This window comes from Salmo salar, chromosome ssa26 (assembly GCF_905237065.1).
Source record: "Salmo salar chromosome ssa26, Ssal_v3.1, whole genome shotgun sequence".
NCBI lineage: Eukaryota > Metazoa > Chordata > Actinopteri > Salmoniformes > Salmonidae > Salmo > Salmo salar.
In genome coordinates this window covers 3,753,419-3,780,000 of record NC_059467.1, presented here as the reverse complement: position 1 = coordinate 3,780,000, position 26,582 = coordinate 3,753,419, and the positions used below count along the sequence as shown (strand labels likewise).

Genomic DNA, 26,582 nt, shown 5'->3' with positions numbered 1-26,582 from the left:
GTCCGCCATCTTGGATTTGTCATAAAATCATCATGAACAGTACATCCAATTGACTCGAAACTCAGAATATATGTTAATGTCTATCTTTACTACGTTTTTAAAAAGCTAAGCGATACATCAAAAGATAAGAGAAAATGGCAACTAGGTGGCGCTGTAGACGATCGTGGACAAATGAAACGGTGCGAGTCTGTCAAGGCTCACATAAAATTATGCGATTCCTGGTTTTGGGTCTTCATCATTGATTATTTGGACGAATCTGGATTGGGCGAAGGCAATTTCCAAACCCGTGTGAGGATGATAAATGGTTTTTGCTAGATTCCACAGCCACAATGTCAAAATTGGCTACATCATAAATATGTATGAAAACAAAAATGTCCTTTTTGGCCATGATGAACATTGGTGGAATTAGCAGAAGGGAGGAGTTCGGCCTAGAGTTTCCGTTCGCTTCCTTCCTTTGCACAACGGTTATCACAATTGTTAATGGCATCCCCCCAGAAGTAAAACAGGAAATGACAAACTTTCGTGAGAAAATGTTATGTCTGGGTAACCGAGATTAATAACCATTCAAAGGCTGTACACGAGGGATGTATAATGCTTCCAGTTCGTTACTGTACATAAGTAGTTTTTTGGGGTATCTGTTTTTTACTTTACTATTTATATTTCTGTCGACTTTTACTTTTACTTCACTACTTAAAAAAATAAAAATACCAAAATGTAAATACACTTTTACTCCGATACATTTCCCCTGACACCTTGGTTACTCGCTACAAAATCAAACAAATCTGAAGCTGGAAAAAAAATGAATCATGTTGAAAAAAGATGCAAGCAACATCGACGAGTCGGCACACTCATGGGTGAACTAGTTTTGCTAGGCAGCAGGTGATGACATGCAGAGTTGATCCAATCCTCATCAGTTTGGGCAAATCCAAGGGTCCTAGAGTGTAAACCCCACCCACCGGGAACCTGGCACTTGCTAAACAGTCATCCACTCAGCAGCACTTTGCCCAAGCGTGTCCAAAATCGCACAATCATGTCCGACATCGCTCTACCACCACCTCCTGATGAGGATGATCATGTTTTATTTTCTCGGAATGAAGGATTCATCCTACCGGATGAAATGTCTGTTATGTTTACCAAAAGTTCAGGAAATACTAGCGTTCAAGACCTCGCCGTCGAACCTAAAGAAACACATTGAGTTAAGTCTACTGTTAGCTTGCTAGCAGATGCTAGCTAATCCTATACCTAAATAGTTCACTGGCTAAAATGTGCCCAGATTCGGAAGCTTTGTTAACTAACGCAATCTAACTAAACTGGCACAAGCTAATTAGCTAGCTTTCGCCATAGCTTTCGCCATAAAGCCTTTTTGAAATCAGACAAAGCAGCTGGATTAACAAGAAGTTCATCTTTAAGCCTATGTATAACACTTGTATTTTTTATGAATGTTTATTATGACTATTTCTGTATTTTGAATTTGGCGCTCTGCAATTTCACCGAATGTTGTTGAGGTGGGTCGCTAGCGGAACGCCTGCGTTAGAAAGGTTAACCAGGTAGGCCAGTTGAGAACAAGTTCTCATTTACAACTGCGACCTGGCCAAGATAAAGCAAAGCAGTGCGCCACAAACAACAACACAGAGTTACACATGGAATAAACAAACAGTCTATAACACAATAGAAATGTCTATATACAGTGTGTGCAAATGAGGTAAGATAAGGGATGTAAGGCAATAAATAGGCCATAGATTAAATTGTTACAATTTTGCAATTAAACACTGGAGTGATAGATGTGCAGAAGATGAATGTGCAAGTAGAGATACCGGGGTGCAAAGGAGCAACAACAACAACAAAAAATAACAGTATGGGGATGAGGTAGTTGGATGGGCTATTTACAGATAGGCTATGTGCAGTGAGCTGTGAGCTGCTCTGACAGCTGGTGCTTAAAGTTAGAGAGTGAGATATGATTCTCCAGCTTCAGTGATTTTTGCAATTTGTTCCAGTCATTGAGAACAGAGAACTGGAAGGAAAGGCGGACAAAGGATAAATTGGCTTTGGGGGTGACCATTGAAATATACCTGCTGGAGCGCGTGCTATGGGTGGGTGCTGCTATGGTGACCAGAGAGCTGAGATAAGGTGGGGATTTACCTAGCAAAGACTTATAGATGACCTGGAGCCAGTGGGTTTGGCGACGAATATGAAGCGAGGGCCTGCCAACGAGAGCATACAGGTAGCAGTGGTGGGTAGTATATGGGGCTTTGGTGACAAAATGGATGGCACTGTGATAGACTGCATCCAATTTGCTGAGTAGAGTGTTGGAGGCTATTTTAAATGACATTGCTGAAGTCAAGGATCGGTAGGATAGTCAGTTTTACGAGGGTATGTTTGTCAGCATTAGTAAAGGATGCTTTGTTGCGAAATAGGAAGCCGATTCTAGATTTAATTTTGGATTGGAGATGCTTAATGTGAGTCTGTAAGGGGAGTTTAAAATCTAACCAGACGCCTAGGTATTTGTAGTTGTCCACATATTCTAAGTCAGAACCGTCCAGAGTAGTGATGCTAGACGAGCGGGCAGGTGTGGGCAGCGATCGGTTGAAGAGCATGCATTTAGTTTTACTTGCATTTAAGAGCAGTTGGAGGCCACGGAAGGAAAGTTGTATGGCATTGAAGCTCGTCTGGAGGTTAGTTAGCACAGTGTCCAAAGAAGGGCCGGAGGTATTCAGAATGGTGTCGTCTGCGTAGCGGTGGATCAGAGATCAGAGAATCACCAGCGACATCATTGATTTATACAGAGAAAAGAGTCGGCCCGAGAATTGAACCCTGTGGCAAGCCCATAGAGACTGCCAGAGGTCCAGACAACAGGCCCTCAGATTTGACACACTGAACTCTGTCTGAGAAGTAGTTGGTGAACCAGGCGAGGCAGTCATTTGAGAAACCAAGGCTGTTGAGTCTGCCGATAAGAATGTGGTGATTGATAGAGTCGAAAGCCTTGGCCAGGTCGATGAATACAGCTGCACAGTATTGTCTCTTATCGATGGCGGTTATGATATTGTTTTGGACCTTGAGCGTGGCTGAGTTGCACCCATGACCAGCTTGGAAAACAGATTGCATAGCTGAGAAGGTATTGTGGGATTCGAAATGGTCGGTGATCTGTTTGTTAACTTTGCTTTCGAAGACCTTAGAAAGGCAGGGTAGGATAGATATAGGTCTGTAACAGTTTGGGTCTAGTGTCTACCCCTTTGAAGAGGGGGATGACCACGGCAGCTTTCCAATCTTTGGGGATCTCCGACGATACGAAAGAGAGGTTGAACAGGCTAGTAATAGGGGTTGCAACAATTGCAGTGGATAATTTTAGAAAGAAAGGGTCCAGATTGTCTAGCCCGGCTGATTTGTAGGGGTCCAGATCTTGCAGCTCTTTCAGAACATCGGCTATCTGGATTTGGGTGAAGGAGAAATGGGGCAGGCTTGGGCAAGTTGCTGTGGGGGGTGCAGGGCTGTTGACCGGTGTAGGGGTAGCCAGGTGGAAAGCATGGCCAGCCGTAGAGAAATGCTTATTAACATTCTCAATTATCGTGGATTTATCGGTGGTGACAGTGTTTCCTAGCCTCAGTGCAGTGGGCAGCTGGGAGGAGCTGCTCTTGTTCTCCATGGACTTTACTGTGTCCCAGAACTTTTTGGAGTTTGTGCTACAAGGATGCAAATTTCTGTTAGGAACGCAAAGGCTACCTTTTTCAAACTGCCTGTGTATATTGATTCCTAACTTCCCTGTAAAGTTGCAAATCGCGGGGGCTATTCGATTGTAATGCAGTGTGCCACAGGATGTTTTTGTGCTGGTCAAGGGCAGTCAGGTCTGGAGTGAAGCAAGGGCTATATCTGTTCTTGGTTAAAAAAAAATGAAATTGGCGTGCTTATTTAATGGTGAGGAAAGCACTTTTAAAGAACGACCAGGCATCCTCTACTGACGGAATGAGGTCAATATCCTTCCAGGATACTCGGGCCAGGGTGATTAGAAAGGCCTGCTCGCTGAAGTGTTTTAGGGAGTGTTTGACAGTGATGAGGGGGGGGGGTCGTTTGACCGCAGACCCATTACGGACGCAGGCAATGAGGCAGTGATCGCTGAGATCCTGGTTGAAGACCGCAGAGGTGTATTTGGAGGGCAGGTTGGTTAGGATGATATCTATGAGGGTGCCCGTGTTTACGGATTTGGGGTTGTACCTGGTAGGTTCACTGATAATTTGTGTGAGATTGAGGGCATGTAGCTTAGATTGTAGGACGGCCAGTGTGTTAAGCATGTCCCAGTTTTGGTCACCTAACAGTACGAGCTCTGACAATAGATGGGGGAAATCATTTCACATATGGTGTCCAGGGTACAGCTGGGGGCAGAAGGTGGTCTATAGCAAGCGGCAACGGTGAGAGACTTGTTTCTGGAAAGGTGGATTTTTAAAAGTAGAAACTCATTGTTTGGGCACAGACCTGGATAGTATGACAGAACTCTGCAGGCTATCTCTGCAGTAGATTGTAACTCCGCCCCCTTTGGCAGTTCTAGCTTGTCGGAAAATGTTATAGTTAGGGATGGAAATTTCAGGGGTTTTGGTGGCCTTCTTAAGCCAGGATTCAGACACGGCTAGGACATCCGGGTTGGCAGAGTATGCTAAAGCAGCAAATAAAACGAACTTAGGGAGGAGGCTTCTAATGTTAGCATGCATGAAACCAATGCTTTTATGGTTACAGAAGTCAACAAATGAGAGCGTCTGGGGAATGGGAGTGGAGCTAGACACTGCAGGGCCTGGATTAACCTCTACATCACCAGAGGAACAGAGGAGTAGAATGAGGGTACGGCTAAAGGCTATAAGATCTGGTCGTCAAGTGCGTTCGGAACAGAGAGTAAAAGGAGCAGGTTTCTGGGCACGGAAGAATAGATTCAAGGCATAATGTACAGACAAGGGTATGGTAGGATGTGAATACAGTGGAGGTAAACCTAGGCATTGAGTGACGATGAGAGAGGTAATGTCTCTAGAGACACCATTTAAACCAGGTGAGGTCACCGCATGTGTGGGAGGTGGAACAAAAGGGTTAGCCAAGGCATATTGAGCAGGGCTGGAGGCTCTACAGTGAAATAAGAGAATCACTAACCAAAACAGCAATGGACAAGGCATATTCACATTAGGGAGAGGCATGCGTAGCCGAGTGATCATGGAGTCTAGTGAGTAGCTAGGTGGGCTGGAGACACGGCGATTCAGACAGCTAGCGGGCCGGGGATAGCAGAAGGGCCTTAGGGGGATGTCGCGACCGAAGTGTCAGTTGTAGCCCCCTCTGGCGGTTACGTCGACAGACCAGTCGTGATGGATCGGCAGGGCTGAGTGTAGTAAAAGGGTCCAGGCCAATTGGCAAAATAGCTACTGTAGCCCAAGAATATTGGCTGATAAACCTCTTCAGCTAACAGTCCGATATTCTCTAGACAGCTAGCAGACCGTGGCTAGCAGGCTAGCAGATGGGAATTCAGGGGACGTCGCGACGGAGGAGCCTGTTGAAAACCCTCTCGGGCGGATTACGTCGGTAGACCAGTCATGAAGGATCGGCGGGGCTCCGTATCGGCAGTAAAAGGGGTCCAGGCCAATTGGAAAAATAGGTATTGTAGCCCAAGGAGTGGCCGATGGACCTCTTCAGCTAGCCGGGAGATGGGCCTAGCATAGGCTAGCTCCAGGCTAATTGGTGCTTGCTTCGGGACAGAGACGTTAGCCATGAGTAGCCACTCGGATAGCAGCTAGCTAGTCTGGATGATCCAGGTGAAAAGGTTCAGAGCTCTGAGTTGAATCACGCTGGTAGGCTCTGGGTTGAATCGCGCTGTGCAGAGTCCGGTATGCTCTGGGTTGAATCGTGCTGTGCAGACTGGAAGGAGTTGTCCGGGATAAAGGTGGTAAAAGTGGATGACCGCTAGCAGTTGCCAGCTGACTACTAGCTAGTAGCTAGTTAGCTTCTGTTCGGGGTTCCGGTTCTAAAGTATTGAAAATAGCAGATCCATACCACATTGGGTGAGGCGGGTTGCAGGAGAGTATGTTGGAGTTGAGGTTAAAAAATATTTAAAAAATATATACGAAATATATGCAAAGAAAAAAAGATATATAAATATATATACACGGGACAATACAAGACGAAGACAAAGACGCCTGCCTGCTATGCCATCTTGGATTGTTAACATTCCTTTAATCTCTCTATCAACCTACTGATCACAAAACTTGACCGAATCAAGTTGTTCCTGAAGTACAGTAAGCCTCTGGTGGATGCGCCACAACTGGGACTGAAGAAGTGCTTCAGCCACATGTTTTTACGACCCTGAGCTGATAGCAGCTGCAATCCTTGGACAAAGGATGATGCCACCATCAGAATGGGTAAGACAACATGTGGTTATTTAACAGTATTTTATTATTCATTAACAACTGTGTATAGTGTAAATTTTGACACTTCATAGATTAGAGAACCACCCATTTAAACTACAATCCTGATTTTGTGGTTCAGTCCAATACTTAGCCCTGTTCCTTGGTTTCTATAGATGGGGGATGGATTATGTAGGCTCATAACTGCATGACTTCTATTGTCATCTTCCTTGTATTTCAGGAATGGACTACATCAAGGACCAACTGGAAGAACCCTTATCTGTTGCTTTTATACATATCTTACTACTTAAAAGTCGTCTTAATTAAACCATCTAATGAATCTAGGATTACAGGGACTCTCAGCAACTATATTCAATGTGCGGGACAAAATTGAGGCTATGATTTAAGAAGTTGGAGCTCTTCTCTGTCTGCACTAACAAGGACAACACACAAGTATTTCCATCATTGTATGATTTTTTGTGTGCACATGAACTCAAGCTTACGGACAATGTTGCAGTAGTTTGTGTCGGGGGGCTAGAGTCAGTCTGTTATATCTGGAGTATTTCTCCTGTCTTATCCGGTGTCCTGTGTGAATTTAAGTATGCTTTCTCTAATTCTTTCTTTCTCTCGGAGGAGGACCTGAGCCCTAGGACTATGCCTCAGGACTACCTAGCCTGATGACTCCTTGCTGTCCCCAGTCCACCTGGCCGTGCTGCTGCTCCAGTTTCAACTGTTCTGCCTGCGGCTATGGAACCCTGACCTGTTCACCGGATGTGCTACCTGTCCCAGACCTGCTGTTTTCAACTCTCTAGGGACAGCAGAAGCGATAGAGATGCTATGAAAAGCCAACTGACATTTACTCCTGAGATGCTGACCTTTTGCACCCTCGACAACCACTGTGATTATTATTATTTGACCCTGTTGGTCATCTATGAAAATTTGAACATCTTGGCCATGTTCTGTTATAATCTCCACCTGGCACAGCCAGAAGAGGACTGGCCACTCCTCATAGCCTGGTTCCTCTCTAGGTTTCTTCCTAGGTTCTGGCCTTTCTAGGGATTTTTTCCTAGCCACCGTGCTTCTACACCTGCATTGCTTGCTGTTTGGGGTTTTAGGCTGGGTTTCTGTACAGCACTTTGAGATATCAGCTGATGTTAGAAGGGCTTTATAAATACATTTGATTTGATTTGAATGTCAATTGTGATATAGCGAAGCACCTGAGTGAGTTGGGTGCACAGTTACGGAGGTATTTTCCCAAAAGGGATGACACAAACAACAGGATTCGTTATTCCCTTCATGCCCTGCCTCCAGTTCACTTACCGATATCTGAACAAGAGAGCCTCATCAAAATTGTGAAAATTGAATTTAATCAGAAGCTACTACCAGAGTATCCAGCCTTGGCAAATCACGCTGTTAAAAACTTCTTAGAGATGGGCGTCCCGCTAGATTTTTTGAAAATCTTCATCAGATTTGTCATCCAAAGGGTCCCAGCTATAACATGTAGTGTCGTTTTGTTAGATAAAATCCTTCTTTATATCCCAAAAAGTCTGTTTAGTTGGCGCCATTGATTTGAGTAATCCACTCGTTCAACATGCAGAGAAAGGAATCCGTAAAGCTACCCCTAAACTTTGTTTCAACAAGTCAAAATATGTTTCTATTTACTCCTCAGATACCCTAAAATGTAATCAAACTATATTATTTCTTACGGAAAGAAGTATGTTCAACAGGAAACCGATTTTAGCAGGTGCATCCTATCTTCATGGCGTGCGCTAACACGAATTTCCAAGACTGTGTCCCTTTACTAAAACTGATATTTCTTATTTGTTTTTTAAGTTACAACCTTGAAGATAGATGACACCCTGTGGAAGCAATAGGAATTGCATCCAGGGAGCTAATTTTCAATATGACCTTTTACTTGCATTTCTAAGAGTATGGTCTCTCAAAAAAATAATTGTGTTGGTTTTTCTTTGGATTTTCTCCTACCATATCTATTGTGGTACATTCTCAAACATTCCTACAAACTTCAAAGTGTTTTCTTTCCAATGGTACCAATTTGAATGCATATCCTGGCTTCAGGGCCTGAGCAACAGCCAGTTTACTTTGGGGAAACGTGGAAATGGAGAAAAAAGGGGCCTAGCCCTAAGAAGTTTTAAGACATTGATGCCCTTTGCAAACACGTACCTATGTGAGAGTGGATTCTCGGCCTTCACTAGCATGAAAACTAAATACAGGCAGAGACTGTGTGTGGAAAATGATTTAAGACTGAGACTCTCTCCAGTACAACCCAACATTGCAGAGTTATGTGCATCCTTTCCAGCACACCCTTCTCATTAACCTGTGGTGAGTTATTCACAATTTTTGATTAACAAATAAGGTTTTATATGGCTAAATAAAGAGAAAAATTATTGATTATTATTATTTGTGCCCTGGTCCTATAAGAGCTCTTTGTCACTTCCCATGAGCCAGGTTGTGACGACAACTCACACTCATTCTTATGTTTAGAAAATGTATTGTGTGTGTGTGTTGCACGCGTACAATGATGGCAAAAAACAACATTTGAGAGTGCGCTGACCCTGGTGCTAGAGGGGGTACGCAGCTGGAGGTTGAATGTTTGAAGGGGTACGGGACTATAAAAAGTTTGATTATTTTGATTCTTTGACATAGGGCTAGCTATAAAGGGTCCTATTGTTGTCTTCCTGTCTACGCAGGCTGAATGCTGTGCTGACACTTAAACAGTGTTTGTTTTAGAGTTGTTCAAAAGGCTGCCTTCATTACCTCAGCCATGAGAGTGTCAGGATCTGACACTGTCTGTCTGCCGAGTCATCACACAGATCTATGAAGACTTAAACAGACAGTTCAATACCTGGGATACTCAAACAAGGGTTATGACATACTGCCACACACGTGTGCACCCACGCACACAAACAGACGCACACACTCTCTCTCACACTCACAAACACCATTTTTTAATACAACAAAGACAGAAAATGGATTTGTGCCTTTCTGCCTGTGCATAACATCTACCACAGACCCATGTTCTGCACCATCAGAATGGGAATAATAGAATGAGTTCTCATTGGCTGTCTGTCTCCTGTGTATTTAATTTGCAGAGACCGTCATGCCCTATTATTAACTTTCCTCTCTGGCTCTCTACCAACATTCTCCTCCTCTCCAGTCACCACACTCTTTGCTCTACATCCCTGTGTCACACTCTCTCTTCTCCTTCCCTCCCTGTCTCTCTTACATTTTAAAGTAAATCTTTCTCTCTCTAGCTAGCCATTACAACTGTCACACCTGCTTTTATGTTCTCTCTCTCTCTCTCTTTGCTATAGTTGTCCTATTTTCTCTTTCTCTTACTCAAAGGGCCTTTCAATCACAGGCTACAACACTTCAGCAGGTAGCCTAGTGGTTGGAGCACTGGTCCAGTAACCAAAAGTTTGCTGGATCGAATCACCGAGCTGACAAGGTAAAAATCTGTCATTCTGCCCCTGAGCAAGGTTCCCTGTGCACTGTGGATGTCAATTATGTCAGCCCCCTGCACCTCTCTGATTCAGAGGGTTTGGGTTAAATGCAGAAGACACATTTCAGTTGTACAACTGACTAGGTATTGCTCTTATAGGTCGTAACATTATATCGCTATCCTTTTCTCCCTTCTTCCCTCTTTCATTCCTCAGTGGGCATCTTTTGGTGAATTATCAACTGTTCGACCAGGATATAAAAAAACAAGAGAATCACAGCTGATTTGAGGAGTTCATGACCACATAACTCAAGGTAAGTCATTCAGTTGAAATAACTTATAATGTATATGCTGTGAATACATGTGTTTAAAGATCAAACAAAAAAATTAAGACAGGACTGAGAACGATCACGAATAACTGGAAAGTGTTATGAGGGTGAGTTCAGTGACAGAAAAAATACGTTTCACACAATTATTTAAATGAAAATAGTAATGAGCATGTAAGTCTTATGTGTGATAGTGAAAAATAATAGATTGTTGTTTACATAGGATTAACATTTTCTCTGTCATGAAGCTTTTTAAAACTCACTCATCCAGCATCATTGTATAATTTGTTGCTTATAAATTCTACCAATGTCTGTTGTTTGTGAGCTGATAGTTCACTACGCTGAATTGTGTAAAGCATTTCCTGGAAAATCTGTGTGAGATATATGGGCATCCCTCTAAGTATTACTTTAGTCAAAATTACTAATGCACAAATCAAATGTAATCATGGGAAAGTATAGTAGAGAGTAGTAGACTCTACAACATCTCCCAACCACGTTCTATGATTGCTTTCTAATAACGTTTCTGGTCATTATGGGAACATATTGTTTACAATAACCACCTTTCTATATGCAAATTAAAAAATTCAGTGCAAACACATACACACACCTAGCTAAGCAAATACACACAAAAATCCCCACTTGAAGTTGCTATCAGTCTTTTGGAGGGGAGATTGAACTGTAGAGTAGAAAACCGATTAACTTTAAATGGTCTAGTAGATATCTGTTGTATGATTGCATTGAGGGATATTAAAGTACCAATGTAGCCAATATTTAAATGTTCAACTAAGAAACATAAGAAACATACACAGTAACCCTAATTAGAACCTTATTGTAATTTTTTTTTAAAACACATATATAACATTACTCAGATTATTGTACAGGATAATCTCAGCCGTGCAGCATCTAGGGATGAAATGTATCTTCCCTAGTGTTCAGGTGAGTCTCATTCAGAGAGTGCTTTTCTACCATCATCATCAAATTTCAATATTTGTATTATTTCTATACATACAGTAAGAACCAGCCACCTGGTTATTTCTTTGACTGTGACACTGTTACCCTACTGTAATGTAGTGTGTGTGCGTGTGTGTGTGTGTGTGTGTGTGTGTGTGTGTGTGTGTGTGTGTGTGTGTGTGTGTGTGTGTGTGTGTGTGTGTGTGTGTGTGTGTGTGTGTGTGTAAAGAGCAAAGCAGGAGTGAGGTATTTATTTTATCCCACTGAATACGCCATTAAGCCAGCTAAGCTTCTTCAAAGACATTCTTTTGATAAACAATCTCAAATGAATGTAAGCTACGTTGTGTTCTGTTGTCCATCTGTAGTTCTGGTGTTGTGTGTGTACTTGTACACATGTAGGTACGTGTTTGTGTGTACATGCTGAATAAGACAAGGTCAGCCTGCCCTACACTCTGAAAATTGCATATCACATAAATAAAACATTATGCTAGTTGTGATGGGTGTGACCTGATCACTCACTCACTCACTCACTCACTCACTCACTCACTCACTCACTCACTCACTCACTCACTCACTCACTCACTCACTCACTCACTCACTCACTCACTCACTCACTCACTCATGCGCACACACACAGAGGTGCACACACACACAGGTGCATGGACACCCACACACACTTTCCATCTCCAAGACTGAATTTAAAGGTATCCTGGTATCAAACAAACATGCATGGAAAACATTCTACAATTTCATTTAAATTAATTAGAATGTACTTTTAAGACATTACATTTCTCAGAAACGTGATGATGGCATTTTAATTGAGCTAATAATTTTCACATTTAACTTGACATATTTCCAATCTGATTTCATTTCAATTTTATGACAAGAACCTTCTTTCAACAACATGGATCAGGGTTGGGGTCAAATGCGTTTTCATTTTGGAAATTAATTAAAATGTTCAGTTCATGAATTAAAAGTAATCCATAATTCTAATCAATTATACAAGTAGGCCTAATCCCTAATGGATGACTTCTAATTCATGAATTGAATGTTTGAATTAATTTTGAAAATGTAAGCGCATTTAACCCCAACCTTGGTTCTGTGACGTATGACTTAGCAATGTGCATATTGCCAAAGTGTACTTTGGAAATGGAATTCATTAATAATATAACTAATATATAATAATTAACTCACTCTCAAACCAAAACGGTTGGAAATAGTTATTTTTTCCCCATGCCACAGAGGACTGTGTGCGTCCCAAATGACACCCTATTCTCTTCATAGTGCACTACGTTTGACCAGAGCCCTATAGGACCTGGTCAAAAGTTGTGCACTATATAGGGAATAGGATGCTATTTGGGACTCAAACTGTCTCATCAGGTATTCTCTCTGTACTCAGGCAGTTTGAAGGGCAGGGCCGGGCTCTCAAAGCAAAGTGCTGACTGAGGTTTAAATGCCACCCTACAGAGAGAGCCCTCATCACAAGTCCTGCTGCCTCAGAGGTTGTATCCAAAATGGCATCCAATTTCCTATATAGTCCACAACTTTTGACCAGGGCCCTGGGCTATAGGGAATAGGGTGCATTTGGGACATGCCCTGACTGTGGAGAGCAGACACCTCCTCCTGTCTGCAAACACATGCAGCCACGCTCTCTGGCCCTGTATACACTCATGGTGTACTGATGTAGAATGTATTTGGCACAACAGTTGTGATATAACAGAGTATTTTTGCACAACAATAATTACACAAGTGTTGAGAAGAAACTGCACAATGGTTTTCTTAAAGTTATGTTGGCAAACATTTACAACAGAGATGTTGTATCACAAAATGTCATTGTATCAAATGTGTTGTACGTCGTTGCTATAACCTGAGTGTGTAAGGGTTGGGTAGGTTACTTTCTAAATGTAACCTGTTAGTTACTAGTTACCTGTTCAAAATGGGAATCGGTACATTTTGGATTACCCAAACTCAGTAACGAATCGGGTTACTTTCTGATTACTTTCCCCTTAAGAGGCATTAGAAGAAGACTAAAAGCATCCATTAAACGCATTTGGTGTATCATCAGTGGTCTCTGACTTGTGGTCAGACTCGCTCAGGTGGAACAAACTTAAACTTGCACCTTTTTTTATGGTGAATTGAATGTCATTGAGAAAACAGAAAGGTGTCATGTATTTTTGGGCAAAAATTCTTTCTGAATTTAAAAGTAATCCTAGAACTAATCATCTAGTTTTTCAAAAGTATCTGTAATCTCACATGCAATATTTTGTGCCACGCTCTCTCTCTCTGTGCACTCTAAAGTCAACCTCAACTTTTCTGATTTTATTTGTCACAAGCACCGAATACATCAAGTGGTAAAGATAATAAACAGCGAGTAGCAACAGCGTAAAAAAAAGGGGGTGGGGGGGTCAATGCAAATAGTCCGGGTAGCCATTCTTATGACTTGTTTGTAGAAGCTGTTAAAGAGCCTTTTGGACATAGATTTGACGCTCCTGTACCGCCTGCTGTGCGGTAGCAGAGAGAACAGTCTATCACTAGGGTGGCTGGAGTCTTTAACCATTTTTAGGGCCTTCCTCTCAAGTCAAGATGCTCTCGATGGTGCAGCTGTAGAACTTTTTGAGGATCTGAGGACCCAAGCCAAATCTTTTCATTCTCCTGAGGGGGAATAGGCGTTGTCGTGCCAGCTTCACGACTGTCTTGATGTGTTTGGACCATGATAGTTTGTTGGGGATGTGGACACCAAGGAACTTGAAGCTCTCAACCTGCTTCACTACAGCCCCATCGATGTGAATGGGGGCGTGCTCAGCCCTCCTTTTCCTGTAGTCCACGGTCATCTCCTTTGTCTTGATCATGTTGAGGGAGAGGTTGTTGTCGTGGCACCACACTGCCAGGTCTCTGACCTCCCTATAGGCCATTTTATTTTGTTGTTTGATAGTCAATGAGCATGTGAACATTACATTTTGTGTTAACCTGTTGGGGCTAGGGGGCAGTATTTGCACGGCCGGATAAAAAAACGTACCCGATTTAAACTGGTTACTACTCTTGCCCAGAAACGAGAATATGCATATAATTAGTAGATTTGGATAGAAAACACTCTAAAGCTTCTAAAACTGTTTGAATGGTGTCTGTGAGTATAACAGAACTCATATGGCAGGTCAAAACCTGAGAAGATTCCATACAGGAAGTGCCCTGTCTGACAATTTGTTGTCCTTCAGTTGCATCTCTATCGAAAATACAGCATCTCTGCTGTAACATGACATTTTCTAAGGCTTCCATTGGCTCTCAGAAGGCGCCAGAAAGTGTAATGGGGTGTCTGCTGTCTCTGGGCAAAGAACAGCAGGAGAATTTGTGAGTGGTCAGCCTGGGGACAGTGACACTGGAGCTGCGCGTTCATGAGAATTCTCAATTCTTTTCTTTCAGCCTTTGAATGAATACAACGTCGCCCGGTTTGAATATTATTGCTATTTTACAAGAAAAATTGCATAAAAATGGATTTTAAACAGCGTTTGACATGCTTCAAAGTACGGTAATGGAATATTTTGATTTTTTTGTCACGAAATGCGCTCGCGTGTCACCCTTCGGATAGTGACCTGAACGCACAAACAAAACGGAGGTATTTGGATATAACTATGGATTACTTGGAACCAAAACAACATTTGTTGTTGAAGTAGAAGTCCTGGGAGTGCATTCTGACGAAGAACAGCAAAGGTAATCCAATTTTTCTAATAGTAATTCTGAGTTTGGTGAGGGCCAAACTTGGTGGGTGTCAAAATAGCTAGCCGTGATGGCCGGGCTATGTACTCAGAATATTGCAAAATGTGCTTTCGCCTTAAAATCTGAAAACGCGATTGCATAAAGGAGTTCTGTATCTATAATTCTTAAAATAATTGTTATGTATTTTGTGAACGTTAATCATGGGTAATTTAGTAAATTCCCCGGAAGTTTGCGGTGGGTATGCTAGTTCTGAACATCACATGCTAATGTAAAAAGCTGTTTTTTGCTATGAATATGAACTTGATTGAACAAAACATGCATGTATTGTATAACATAATGTCCTAGGGGTGTCATCTGATGAAGATCATCAAAGGTTAGTGCTGCATTTAGCTGTGGTTTTGGTTTTTGTGACATATATGCTTGCTTTGAAAATGGCTGTGTGATTATTTTTGGCAGGGTACTCTCCTAACATAATCTAATGTTTTGCTTTCGCTGTGAAGTCTTTTTGAAATCGTACAATGTGGTTAGATTAACGAGAGTCGTGTCTTTAAAATGGTGTAAAATAGTCATATGTTTGAGAAATTGAAGTTATAGCATTTTTCAGGTATTTGTATTTCGCGCCACGCGATTCCACTGGCTGTTGACTAGGGTGGGACCTAGCCCAGGGAAGTTAACATTGCTTTATCCATAGATAAAGCATAGATGTTTATCAGCCTGCAAACAATCTATTGCATAGACTTTAGAAAGGTTATCATATAATCAATTTGGTCAGCGGCTTGAGGGGAACAATTTAAAACCACACATTTTTGGGGTTGACTATAAATCACATGACATTGTATGAAATAAAAGGACAATCCTTTTGGTCATTAAACACTAAAGTCCTTGGTCCTTAGAGCTGACATTTTTCTATCACAATCTTAATTCACTATTAGTTCCCCTATACTCTCACCATAGCCACGGGAATTAGGGGTGCTGAGGGTGCTGCAACACCCCCTTAAAAATCAGAGTGAAAGAAAAAAATATATATATATTTTTTATGTTTACAATAGTACTGCCTCTCACTCTGTTACTGGGTTACACTTTATTTGGATAGTTTGATCTGTAGACCAGCATTTCAGACTATCTGTTGCTAAAGTATGTGGTTAGGGTTAGGATTAGCTTTAGAGTAAGGGTTAATGTTAAGGTTGGGATAAGTGTTAAGGTTAGGGCTAGGGTTAGTGGATGGTTAGTTAAAATGCTGTTGACAGTTTTCGAACATCTACTAATTATCTACAAACCATCTACTTGGAACTATCCCAATACAGTGATACTGGTTACTGCAGCAGACTATTGAAGCAGACCCTTACCCCTCCAATACAAAAGGCAGCTGAATGGATTGGACTCTGGTTATTTGAAAGCGGCATAGCTTTCAGAATGCCTCATGTTATCCACCTTCCTACGCATATCTTACCTTTTGAAATTACCAAACACACACAGCGATGATGAATACGCACACAAACAATATTTTTCTCTGTCTCTCTCTCTCTATAAAAGTCTGTTGGATGGCAGCAACAAAAACACTAGGTTAAGCAAACAATAGAATTTAGTCCTGCATACCGTCATACAGTCACTCTAGGAGCAGAGGGTCAGAGAGGACTAAGTTTTCTTCCTTTACAGTACATGTCTTGAAGAGCGAGATGTCCCTTTGTATGTACTCAAGCTGTCTGGAGGGAGAGAGGCGTGTGTGTGAGAGAGAGAGTTGTGTAACATACTGCGTCTGTATGTTGAATGTATGCTTGACGTCCACGTACCAAGGACAAGGTTAGGCACAAAACACATACACAGAGCCCCTCAACAAGGACAAGGATTAGTACAGAACCACAGAAGTAAATGCATCACTTGATGACTAAGTGGGTGTTTTATTACATAACCTCTGATTTAAGAACTATTAAAATATCATCACACCTTGAAATTAAGCATGTCTGTGTCCCAAATGACACCCTATTCCTATCACGACTCAGGATATGACCCAGATGCAGACACAGGAGGTGGATTGTTCTGTACTCAGAATATTTATTATAAACAAAGGGGCAGGCAAAGGGCAGGTTGAGGGCAGGCAATCAGGGACAGAGTGGCAGGCAGGCAGGCTCAGGGTCAGGACAGGCAGAGAAGTTGGAACAGGGAAGACTAGAATTCAAGTAGGGGGAAAAAAACTACGGAACTGGAGAAACGGAAAACATGCTGGTAAGAGCTGACAAAACAAGACGAACTGGCAACAGACAAAAAAGCAGGTATAAATACACATGGGTAATGGGTAAAAATAATAGGGGACACCTGGTGGGGGGTGGAGACAAGCACAAGACAGGTGAAACAGATCAGGGTGTGACAGCTCCCTATACAGGGTGCCATTTGGGATATAGACCGTCTCCATGGTCCTCCTTAGGCCTCACTTTCTCTGAGAATAAAGGGAAGATATCCTAGGTGTTAGGAGCAGGAAATACTGTGTGGTCCAAGATGGTTCCATAATCTATGACTTCATAATATTACCATAATCTATCCTCAAACTTTAGAAAATCTAAAAGAGCCATCACATCAACACATTCAAGCAGCGGAAACAAAAACTCAGACCCCCTCAGTTATAGGTACACTCAATATGGCCACCGGTCTACCCATCACAGCACACTGACTTGAATGGGGAATCCTTATATAATCTACTCTAGTAATACTCTAGTAATTATATTTCTATGAACACATCAGTCTATATATGTTCCCACAGGGCCATGACAAAGTTACATCTAGAATCTCACAGATTACCCTTTAAACCACAGTAACACTACCTGCATTAGCATGACCTTTCTATTTTAATTCTGCTTTTCTGTCCATCTGACATTCCACAGGGCATTGACAGACTTGCCTCTACACCAATAATGACTCTATAAGACACAGTACCAGTACCTGCATTAGAGAGCCACTATACCTTTGATCCTGGCATGGAGGACGCGACGGAGGTGCGTACGGATGGGAACTCTCTACTCAAGGCCGTGTTCCTGAGTCGACTGCGTCTGACACGCCTGCTGCTGGAGGGAGGGGCTTACATCAACGAGAGCAACGAGCGAGGTGAGACGCCCCTCATGGTGGCGTGCCGGACACGCCACACAGACGCACAGAGCGTGCCCAAACACAAGATGGTTCGGTAAGTAAGTTACTAGTCCATGACACCTCGTATGGGTTGGGTTAGTGTTAAGGAGTAGGAAGTAAACACCACAGAGCAGGGGTAGCTCAATTGTATCCCCAATGAGCCAGTGTGTGTACAGACTTTCACTCTAGCCAAAACAATTACACACCTGGCTAAAATAATACATTGAAGACCAAATCCTGCACCAACACCTGCCCTCCATGAATAATATTGGCCACCCCTGCCCTACCATAGAGTTGCCAAGTAAAAATACACTTTACCTCTTCTTCAGGATTTTACTGATCCACAGAGTATTTATTAACGTGTCATCCATGTCCCCCCACAGGTACTTGCTGGAGAGTGGTGCTGACCCAAACATCCAGGATAAGGCCGGTAAGACGGCCCTGATGCATGCATGTCTGGAGCAGGCTGAAGTGGACGTCCTCACTCTGCTGCTGGGGAGTGGAGCCGACCCCAGTCTGAACGACCACTCTGGCTCCTCAGCTTTGGTCTATGCTGTCAATGCAAGGGACAAGGAGGCCCTGAGAGTCCTACTGGATGCCTGCAAGGCCAAGGGCAAGGAGGTGGGGATGTGGGTTTGATTCCCGCTTGGGTAGGTTTGCAAAATCCTGGTAATTTTCCCCAAATTCCTAAGTTTTCCAGAAATTCTGGTTGGAGGATTCCAGATTTTGTGCTTATGAACTTATAATTGCTGGAGTATTCCGACCAGGATTTCTGGAAAACCTGGGAATTTTGAGAAAGTTGCTGAATTTTTGCAACCCTACGCTGGGGCCAACTGTTTGCATGCTCTACTATAAGTCACTTTTGGATTAAAGCGTCTGCTAAATAGCATATATTATATTTTATTATGTTTTATATTATTTATATTATATTACAGGTCATTATCATCACCACAGACAAGCTACCTTCGGGATGCCAGTTGACCAAGCAGTACTTGAACGTGCCTCCACCAACCGACCTGGAAGAGCGCATGCACTGCACCCCTGGCTTGGCCACCTGCTGCATGTCCCCCTCAGACATACAGCTCCGCACCCCTCCACAGGGCTCCCCCGCCATTGCCTCCCCCCAGCCAGGGAGCCCCCTCTTGGGCCTCATGGAGCACCACCACCAGGGTGGTGGAAGGGGAACCACCATCTCTGGTTCTAATGGTTCTGGTTCTTCTCAGCCGGGCTCCCCAACCAGGGACCCTAGCCTGTTACGGGGCCCCAGTCCTGGGGTGGTGAAGCTGCTCCATGTACAGCGGCTCCACTCGGAGCCCTGGCTGAAGATCCCTCCATCCCTACTGCTGCAGCAGAGCAAGGCCTCTAGGTAGGTAGCCAAGAGAAGCAGGGGTTCAAATCCCATGTCTGTCAGGAAAAAAATAGGTTCAGAGTGACACTGATGCCAGCAACCCTCTGGTTGCTGCCCACTCTGAACCTATTTTTTTCCTGACAGACATGGGATTTGAACCCCTGATAATGTGCCCTTGAAGGCACTTAACCCCTAAACTGCTAACATGGCGCTGCACTAGTAACTGCCAATTGCTCCAGCCTCTCCAACCAAATGTGTATTTTTTTGTATGTGTGTGGGTTGTTTCAGCCTGACCGAGGAGCTGCTGGACATCACCCCAGAGGAGGAGCTCTCCTTCTGGGTCAACAGCTTGGCCTTCTCTGGGTCCAGAAGGGCAGGGCCCGGGGTACATCCGACCCTCGCCCGTCATCAGAGCATCGACGCCAAAGATGCCACGGGGCTGCTAAGGGCCCTGGAGCCCTTAGCCCATCATAATACATTTTTCCATATATTTTTTGTATCTCAGGTGGCTGGGAGCGAGGGAGGCGGCAGAGGACGAAGGAGAGGCCTGAGTAGGAAGATGTCTTACGACAGTGCTGCAGCTTCTTCCCATCCCAACCTCTTGCACAGGGGGGACGGAGGAGGCTGCCCCAACTGTCCCTCTGGTGGCCATGAACCAGTCCTCCCAGTGGACAAAACCTCCCTAGACTGTTGCCTCCCTAACCTGGCCGTGTCCAGCCTAAGGAATGTAGTCCGCCGCCGCAACATCGGCATGGACCACTATAGCTCTGACTCCCAGCTGCCCCAGTTTGGCCACAGCAGCCACCCAGAGTGTAATGAATTCTACAAAGGCATAGGGTGTGGTATAGGGGAAACTGAGACGCGTAAGCTAGTCACCAGCCGGTCATCCACACTGTCAGGCTCCAGGGAATCCCTGGAGACCACTGCCCAGAGGAGGGGACCCGCAAACCTGGAGAGAAGAGGCTCGGGGGCCCTGCTCCTGGATCACATCTCCCACACCCGGCCGGGATACCTGCCTCCTCTTAACCCCCACGCACCCATACCCGACATCGGGGTCAGCCCCACCTCAACCTGCCCCAGCCTGAGTGGGAGCACCAAAGCACTGAATCTGAACGGGGGTGTTGCAGCAGGGCCGGGGTCAAAGCCTCTCGTCCCCTGCGCACCTTCCTTCCACAGGGATCTGAAGTTTAAGACATTGCTGAGAAGACACTCCATGCAGACTGAGCAGATTAAACAGCTTGTCAACTTCGAGGAGCTCTTCAGCCACTAATACGAACGATGCTAGCTCGGTCCCAGGTCTGTTCATGTCGTCTTGCAAACCCCAGGCCTATAGTCATTGTTACGCCTTGGTAAAACTGCACAAACAGTTTTGGGACCAGACTAGAACGCTGCATTTTCTTTGTGTGTCTGACTACTGTGTGCTTCGCTTCCTATGTCAAGCGCTGTTGCTGCTGTGTGACCATAACATTGTTAACAAAGAACTTGTGCCTTCTTACCAGAAGTGTATTATTGCTCATCCCAGCTTTTTCAGTGTGCTTAATTACACTTCCTTTGACAACCAGACTTGCAATTCCATCAAGCTCAGGAAGGAATAGAGGAATTACGATCGGCGCATCAGAACCATCGGTAACACAACAGCTCTTCTTTGATCAATTGATACACTTATATCTGTTTGAAGTCTGAGAGCAGAAATCTCATGGTACTCCTCCTCAGGACATCTAACAACAGACAGAGATGCTTTTAAAACATGGGATGAACTGGGATGAAGGAATCTGAGGCCTTGAATCCTATAAGGACAGAAGAATTTACTCTTCAAAGGGAAGGGGGAGTGAGTCATTCTCTGACTAAATCAATGACAGACTGAAAGCAATGGATTGGCAACACAGCACAAACACATCTGGGACTCAGGCTAACTCCTCTGACTGTGGAAGATCTAAGTCACTAAGGAAAATATTAATGTGTCAGTGGGAAAAACGAACACCAAAAAATGTAAATAAGACAATCAAGATTCTTGAACACAAAGTGATTAGTAAGAACGTCAGAGCATTATATTTGCTGAGTATTTATTCAACACTGCTGTTTTGTATACCATTTGACGAGATAGTTGTTGTATTGCCTTTCGCTTGTTCTGTTGTGCTCCTTCACTGCTAATAAACTGCTTTACGGCCCTTTTCTCTATACACAGAGTCACTGGGCTCCATCAGTGGTGTAGTGGTGCCTGGAGAAGTGGGTATACTCTAATTTTGCCCAAAATGTCCCAAACAGCCCGACCGGCAAATGAAAGGTGCCCTGTGTAAAAAAAAATCTACGAGACAGTAGCATACACCCTGGACCCTTAAATATTATCAATCCTATATTGGTCTTTCACAGTCAGTCCAACCCAAGCTGTACTGTGCAAGTAGCCCTACTATTGAAACAGAATTCACATTATTTGTTCAGTTTTTGCTTTCAAAGTCACACTTTCTTAATAGAAAAACAACACAATTTGATGTTGTAAGGACATAACAATGCTTAAACCACATCAAGAGACCACTGTTAAGGGTCGTAGTTAAGCTTTAATTCAAGTGTGCAAGCAACTAGCACTGTTGTTTGGTCTGTAGCACATGATGGAGTTTGCAAAACAAATGGCCATTGGATTGATACAAATAATCATGACATCATTCTGCCAGGTAGGCATAGGCTACTTTGTAGCTAGTTAACATTTAACTGAGAAGGTTTTTGGGAAAGCCTTTCCATCTACCAGAAGACGGCTAGGTCTCTAATTACTGTAGCATCACCTTATTTTCCTCTCCCTTCATTGTTTGAAACCTGGACAATATCTCAGCTTGGATGTCAGCCCACCACCTCAAGCTCAACCTCGACAATATGGAGTGCTCTTTCTCCCGGGGAAGGCCTGCCCATTCCAGGACTTCTCCATCGCGGTCGACAACTCCTTGGTTTCCCCCTCCCAGAGTGCTAAGAACCTTGGCAACACCCTGCCGTTCTTTGCAAACATCAAAACAGTGACTCGCTCCTGCAGGTTCATGCTCTACAACATCCATAGAGTACGACCTTTCATCACACAAGAAGTGTTGCAGGTTCTAATCCAATTCATCATATCCCATCTGGACTACTGCAACGCTCTGTTGGCTGGGCTCCCCACTTGTGCCTTCAAATCCCTTCCAACTTATCCACAACGTTGCAGCCCATCTGGTGTACAACCTTCCCTTGTTTTCCAATGTCACCCCGCTCCTCTGTAAACTCCATTGGCTTCAAGTCAAAGCTCGCATCCACTACAAGACCATGGTGCTTGCCTATGGAGCAGCAAGGGGAACTGAGTCTCCCTACCTTCAGGCTATGCTCAAACCCTACATCCTCCCCGAGCATTCTGTTCTGCCATCTCTGGTTTCTTGGCTGTCCTACCTCTAAGGGAGGTCAGCTCCCACTCAGCCAAGTCAAAGCTCTTCTCTGCCCTGGAACCCCAATGGTGGAACTAGCTTCCCTCTGATGCTGATTTCTGCTTTATCGAGGAACAATATACTTACTACGACTGTGATATTTGGTTGTCACATCTAGCTATATTTAGATGAATGCACTAACTGTAAATCACTCTGGATAAGAGCATCTGCTAAATTACTCAAATGTAAATGAGCTGAAACAGGAAATCTCAAGGGTGACATGTCATACAATTTATGAGCATAATGGTGTATTATTTGAAAAATACTGTAAGGGGTGCGTAACTGGTGGCAGGGAAGTCAGACGCAGGAGAGCAGAACTTGGTAATAGCCGGAGCAGTTTAATTGCAAAACCATCGGCATCAAGAATAAAATGAACATGGGTAAAATGAAGACAAGCACCTACAAACAAACAATTCCACACAAATACACGGGGGTAACAGAGGGTTCAATACACAACATGTAATGAGGGGAATTGAGACCAGGTGTGTGAGAAGACAAGACAAAACAAATGGAACATGAAAAGTGGATCGATGATGGCTAGAAGATCGGCGACGCCGACCACCGAGCGCCACCCGAACAAGGAAAGGGACCGACTTCGGCAGAAGTTATGACAGTACCCCCACTTGACGCACGGCTCCAGCAGCACGCCGACACCGGCCTCGGTGACGACCCGGAGGGCGAGGCGCAGGGCGATCCGGACAGAGACGGGAGAACTCCTGCAGCATTGAAGGGTCCAACATGTCCTCGACCGAAACACAGGACCTCTCCTCCGGACCTTACCCCTCCCACTCCACGAGGTACTGAAGGCCCCTCGCCCGACGCCTCAAATCCAGTATGGAGTGGATGGAGTACCCTGGGGCCCCCTCGATGTCCAGAGGGGGCAGAGGAACCTCCCGCACCTCAGAATCCTGGAGCGGGCCAACCACCACCAGCCTGAGGAGAGACATGGAACGAGGGGTTAATACGGTAATCGGGGGGAAGCTGTAACCTGTAACAAACCTTGTTCACTCTCCTCAGGACTTTAAATGGCCCCACAAACCGCAGACCCAGCTACTGGCAGGGCAAGCGGAGGGGCAGATTTTGGGTTGAGAAGCCAGACCCAGTCCCCCAGTGCGAACACCGGGGCCTCACTGTGGTGACGGTCTGCTCTGTTTTTCTGGCGCAGCACGGCCCGCTGAAGGTGAACACGGGCAGCTTCCCATATCTCCTCCTAATGCCTGGACATGGGAGCACCTGATCCTAGATCAGTAGCCAGGGAGTCCAGCAGGTCATAATAGACTCTGCTCTTGTCTATGTCTCTCCTGTAGGGCAGAAGGACAAAACATCAGTCTGGCCTGTCCACACTGTCAGGCTGTACCTAAGAGGGAGATAACAACACAGAGACAGGGTTATAGACAAGATCAGATCAGCAAACATCACTATGTGTCTACAATGTCAGGCTGTACCAGAGAGGGGGAACGAAACAGAGACAGGGTCTTTATTGTCTGATGGTTGACTACACTGGGAGAAGGCAGGGTAGTGAATAAGGGATAGGGGCTAGACTAGTGGGTAGAGGCTAGGGGTCTATCAGGGGTTCTGGGTGTGAGAGCCATATCCTACCTGTCTCTGTTTTAGAAGCCAGTGGAGCTAGGGGAATGACTGGGCCAGGAGGGCTGCTCACACACGATTTAGCACTGTACCTGTCTGACTGTTGTAGAAGCCAGGGTAGCTGGGGGAACGACTGGGCCAGGAGGGCTGTTCTGACAGGGGAAGTGACCGGCTGTCTCAGGGTCCGACACTGCCTCCATTTCTCTCACCATCTCCCAGCTGTAGCCTAAGAAGCAGTCGGAAAAGTGAGATGGTAAGGGACAGGCACACTAGCATGGTAGTCTAACCTACACAATAATCACTGGCTGTTTTGCAGATGACAGTTAATGTATTCATTTTATGTTTGTTTCAATAGGCATAAATGCAAACACAAGGAATAAACAATGCTTTGATTCGTTGCACCACAACTTGGGTTAAGGGTTGCACCTGCAAATGTGTTCAGGCTAACTTACATGGGTTGTCCGTATCTGCAGCAGAGGTCACTGCGGCCACCAGGAAGTCATTGGGGTCAAGGGGTGTGGCCTTGCCTCTGTGGCCTGGTAGGATGTCAGTGTTGATCCACAGAGGACCACGCAGCTCAGACTGAACATTGTGTAATAACATCATTGATTAGGTTGAATACCAAGGGATGATACAAAGAGGAACCTTCAGTGTGTCTGTTGTCTGGACCTCTGGCAGTCTCTATGGGGGTGCCACTGGGTTCAATTCTCGGGCCGACTCTTTTCTCTGTATATATCAATGATGTCGCTCTTGCTGCTGGTGATTCTCTGATCCACCTCTAGCGCAGATAACACCATTCTGTATACTTCTGGCCCTTCTTTGGACACTGTTAATTTTTAACAAACCTCCAGACGAGCTTCAATGCCATACAACACTCCTTCCGTGGCCTTCAACTGCTCTTAAATGCTAGTAAAACGAAATGCATGCTCTTCAACCGATTGCTGCCCACACCTGACTAGCATCACTACTCTGGACGGTTTTGACTTAGAATATGTGGACAACTACAAATACCTAGGTGTCTCGTTAGACTGTAAACTCTCCTTCCAGACTCACATTAACCATCTCCAATCCAAAATTAAATCTAGAATCGGCTTCCTATTTCACAACAAAGCCTCCTTCACTCATGCTGCCAAACATACCCTCGTAAAACTGACTATCCTACCGATCATTGACTTTGACGATGTCATTTACAAAATAGCCTCCAACACTCTACTCAGCAAATTGGATGCAGTCTATCACAGTGCCGTCCATTTTGTCATCAAAGCCCCATATACTACCCACCACAGCGACCTGTATGCTCTCGTTGGCTGGCCCTCGCTTCATATTCGTCGGCAAACCCACTGGCTCCAGGTCATCTATAAGTCTTTGCTAGGTAAAGCCCCACCTTATCTCAGCTCTCTGGTCACCATAGCAACACCCACCCATAGCACGCGCTCCAGCAGGTATATTTCACTGGTCATCCCCAAAGCCAACTCCTCGTTTGGCTGCCTTTCCTACAAGTTCTTTGTTGCCAATGACTGGAACGAATTGCAAAAATCACTGAAGCTGGAGACTTATATCTCCCTCACTAACTTGCAGCATCAGCTGTCAGAGCAGCTTACCGATCACTGCACCTGTACACAGCCCATCTGTAAATAGCCAACCCAACTACCTCATCCCCATATTGTTATTTGTTTTGCATCCCAGTATCTCTAATTGCACATCATCTTCTGCACATCTATCACTCCAGTGTTAATGCTAAATTGTAAATTTTTTGCCTCTATGGACAATTTATTGCCTTAACTCACTAATCTTACTACATTTGCACACACTGTATATAGATTTTTCTATTGTGTTATTGACTGTACGTTTGTTTATCCCATGTGTAACTCTGTTGTTTTTGTCACACTGCTTTGCTTTATCTTGGCCTGGTCGCAGTTGTAAATGAGAACTTGTTCTCAACTGGCCTACCTGGTTAAATAAAGGTAAAATAAAAAAATACCTTTTAGTGAATTAATCAACAAACAGATTAAGCCTAGTCCTGAATCTCCATTGACAGTTTTTTTTTGTCCAAATTTAGCCTAATCTGTATCTGGCCCTTACTGTCTAACATGTAGGTAAAACCTACAGATTGTACATTAATCTAGCATACTTACCAGCAATACAAAAAATTTGGGTACTCACGGTACTTCTATAGTACAAAGTACTGTACTTCTATAGTACAACAATACAGTGGCTTGCGAAAGTATTCACCCCCTTGGCATTTTTCCTATTTTGTTGCCTTACAACCTGGAATTAAAATAG

At 44.2% G+C, this 26,582-nt stretch overlaps 1 protein-coding gene across 2 annotated transcripts; it reads left to right on the top strand.

The window, feature by feature from the left end:
- Nucleotides 1-9,570: 9,570 nt before the first annotated feature.
- LOC106587044 (ankyrin repeat domain-containing protein 34B) lies at nt 9,571-22,510 on the top strand. Of its 2 annotated transcripts, XM_014174912.2 has the most exons (6): nt 9,571-9,831; nt 10,040-10,136; nt 17,687-17,982; nt 18,311-18,548; nt 18,863-19,293; nt 19,564-22,510. In XM_014174912.2, exons 3-6 carry the CDS (start codon nt 17,780-17,782, stop codon nt 20,543-20,545), a joined length of 1,854 nt encoding a protein of 617 aa, XP_014030387.2. In that variant the 5' UTR covers nt 9,571-9,831; nt 10,040-10,136; nt 17,687-17,779; the 3' UTR covers nt 20,546-22,510. The 2 variants fall into 2 exon arrangements, with proteins under 2 accessions (XP_014030387.2, XP_045564876.1); XM_045708920.1 differs by lacking the exons at nt 9,571-9,831; nt 10,040-10,136 and having other exon boundaries at nt 17,695-17,906.
- Nucleotides 22,511-26,582: the final 4,072 nt, after the last annotated feature.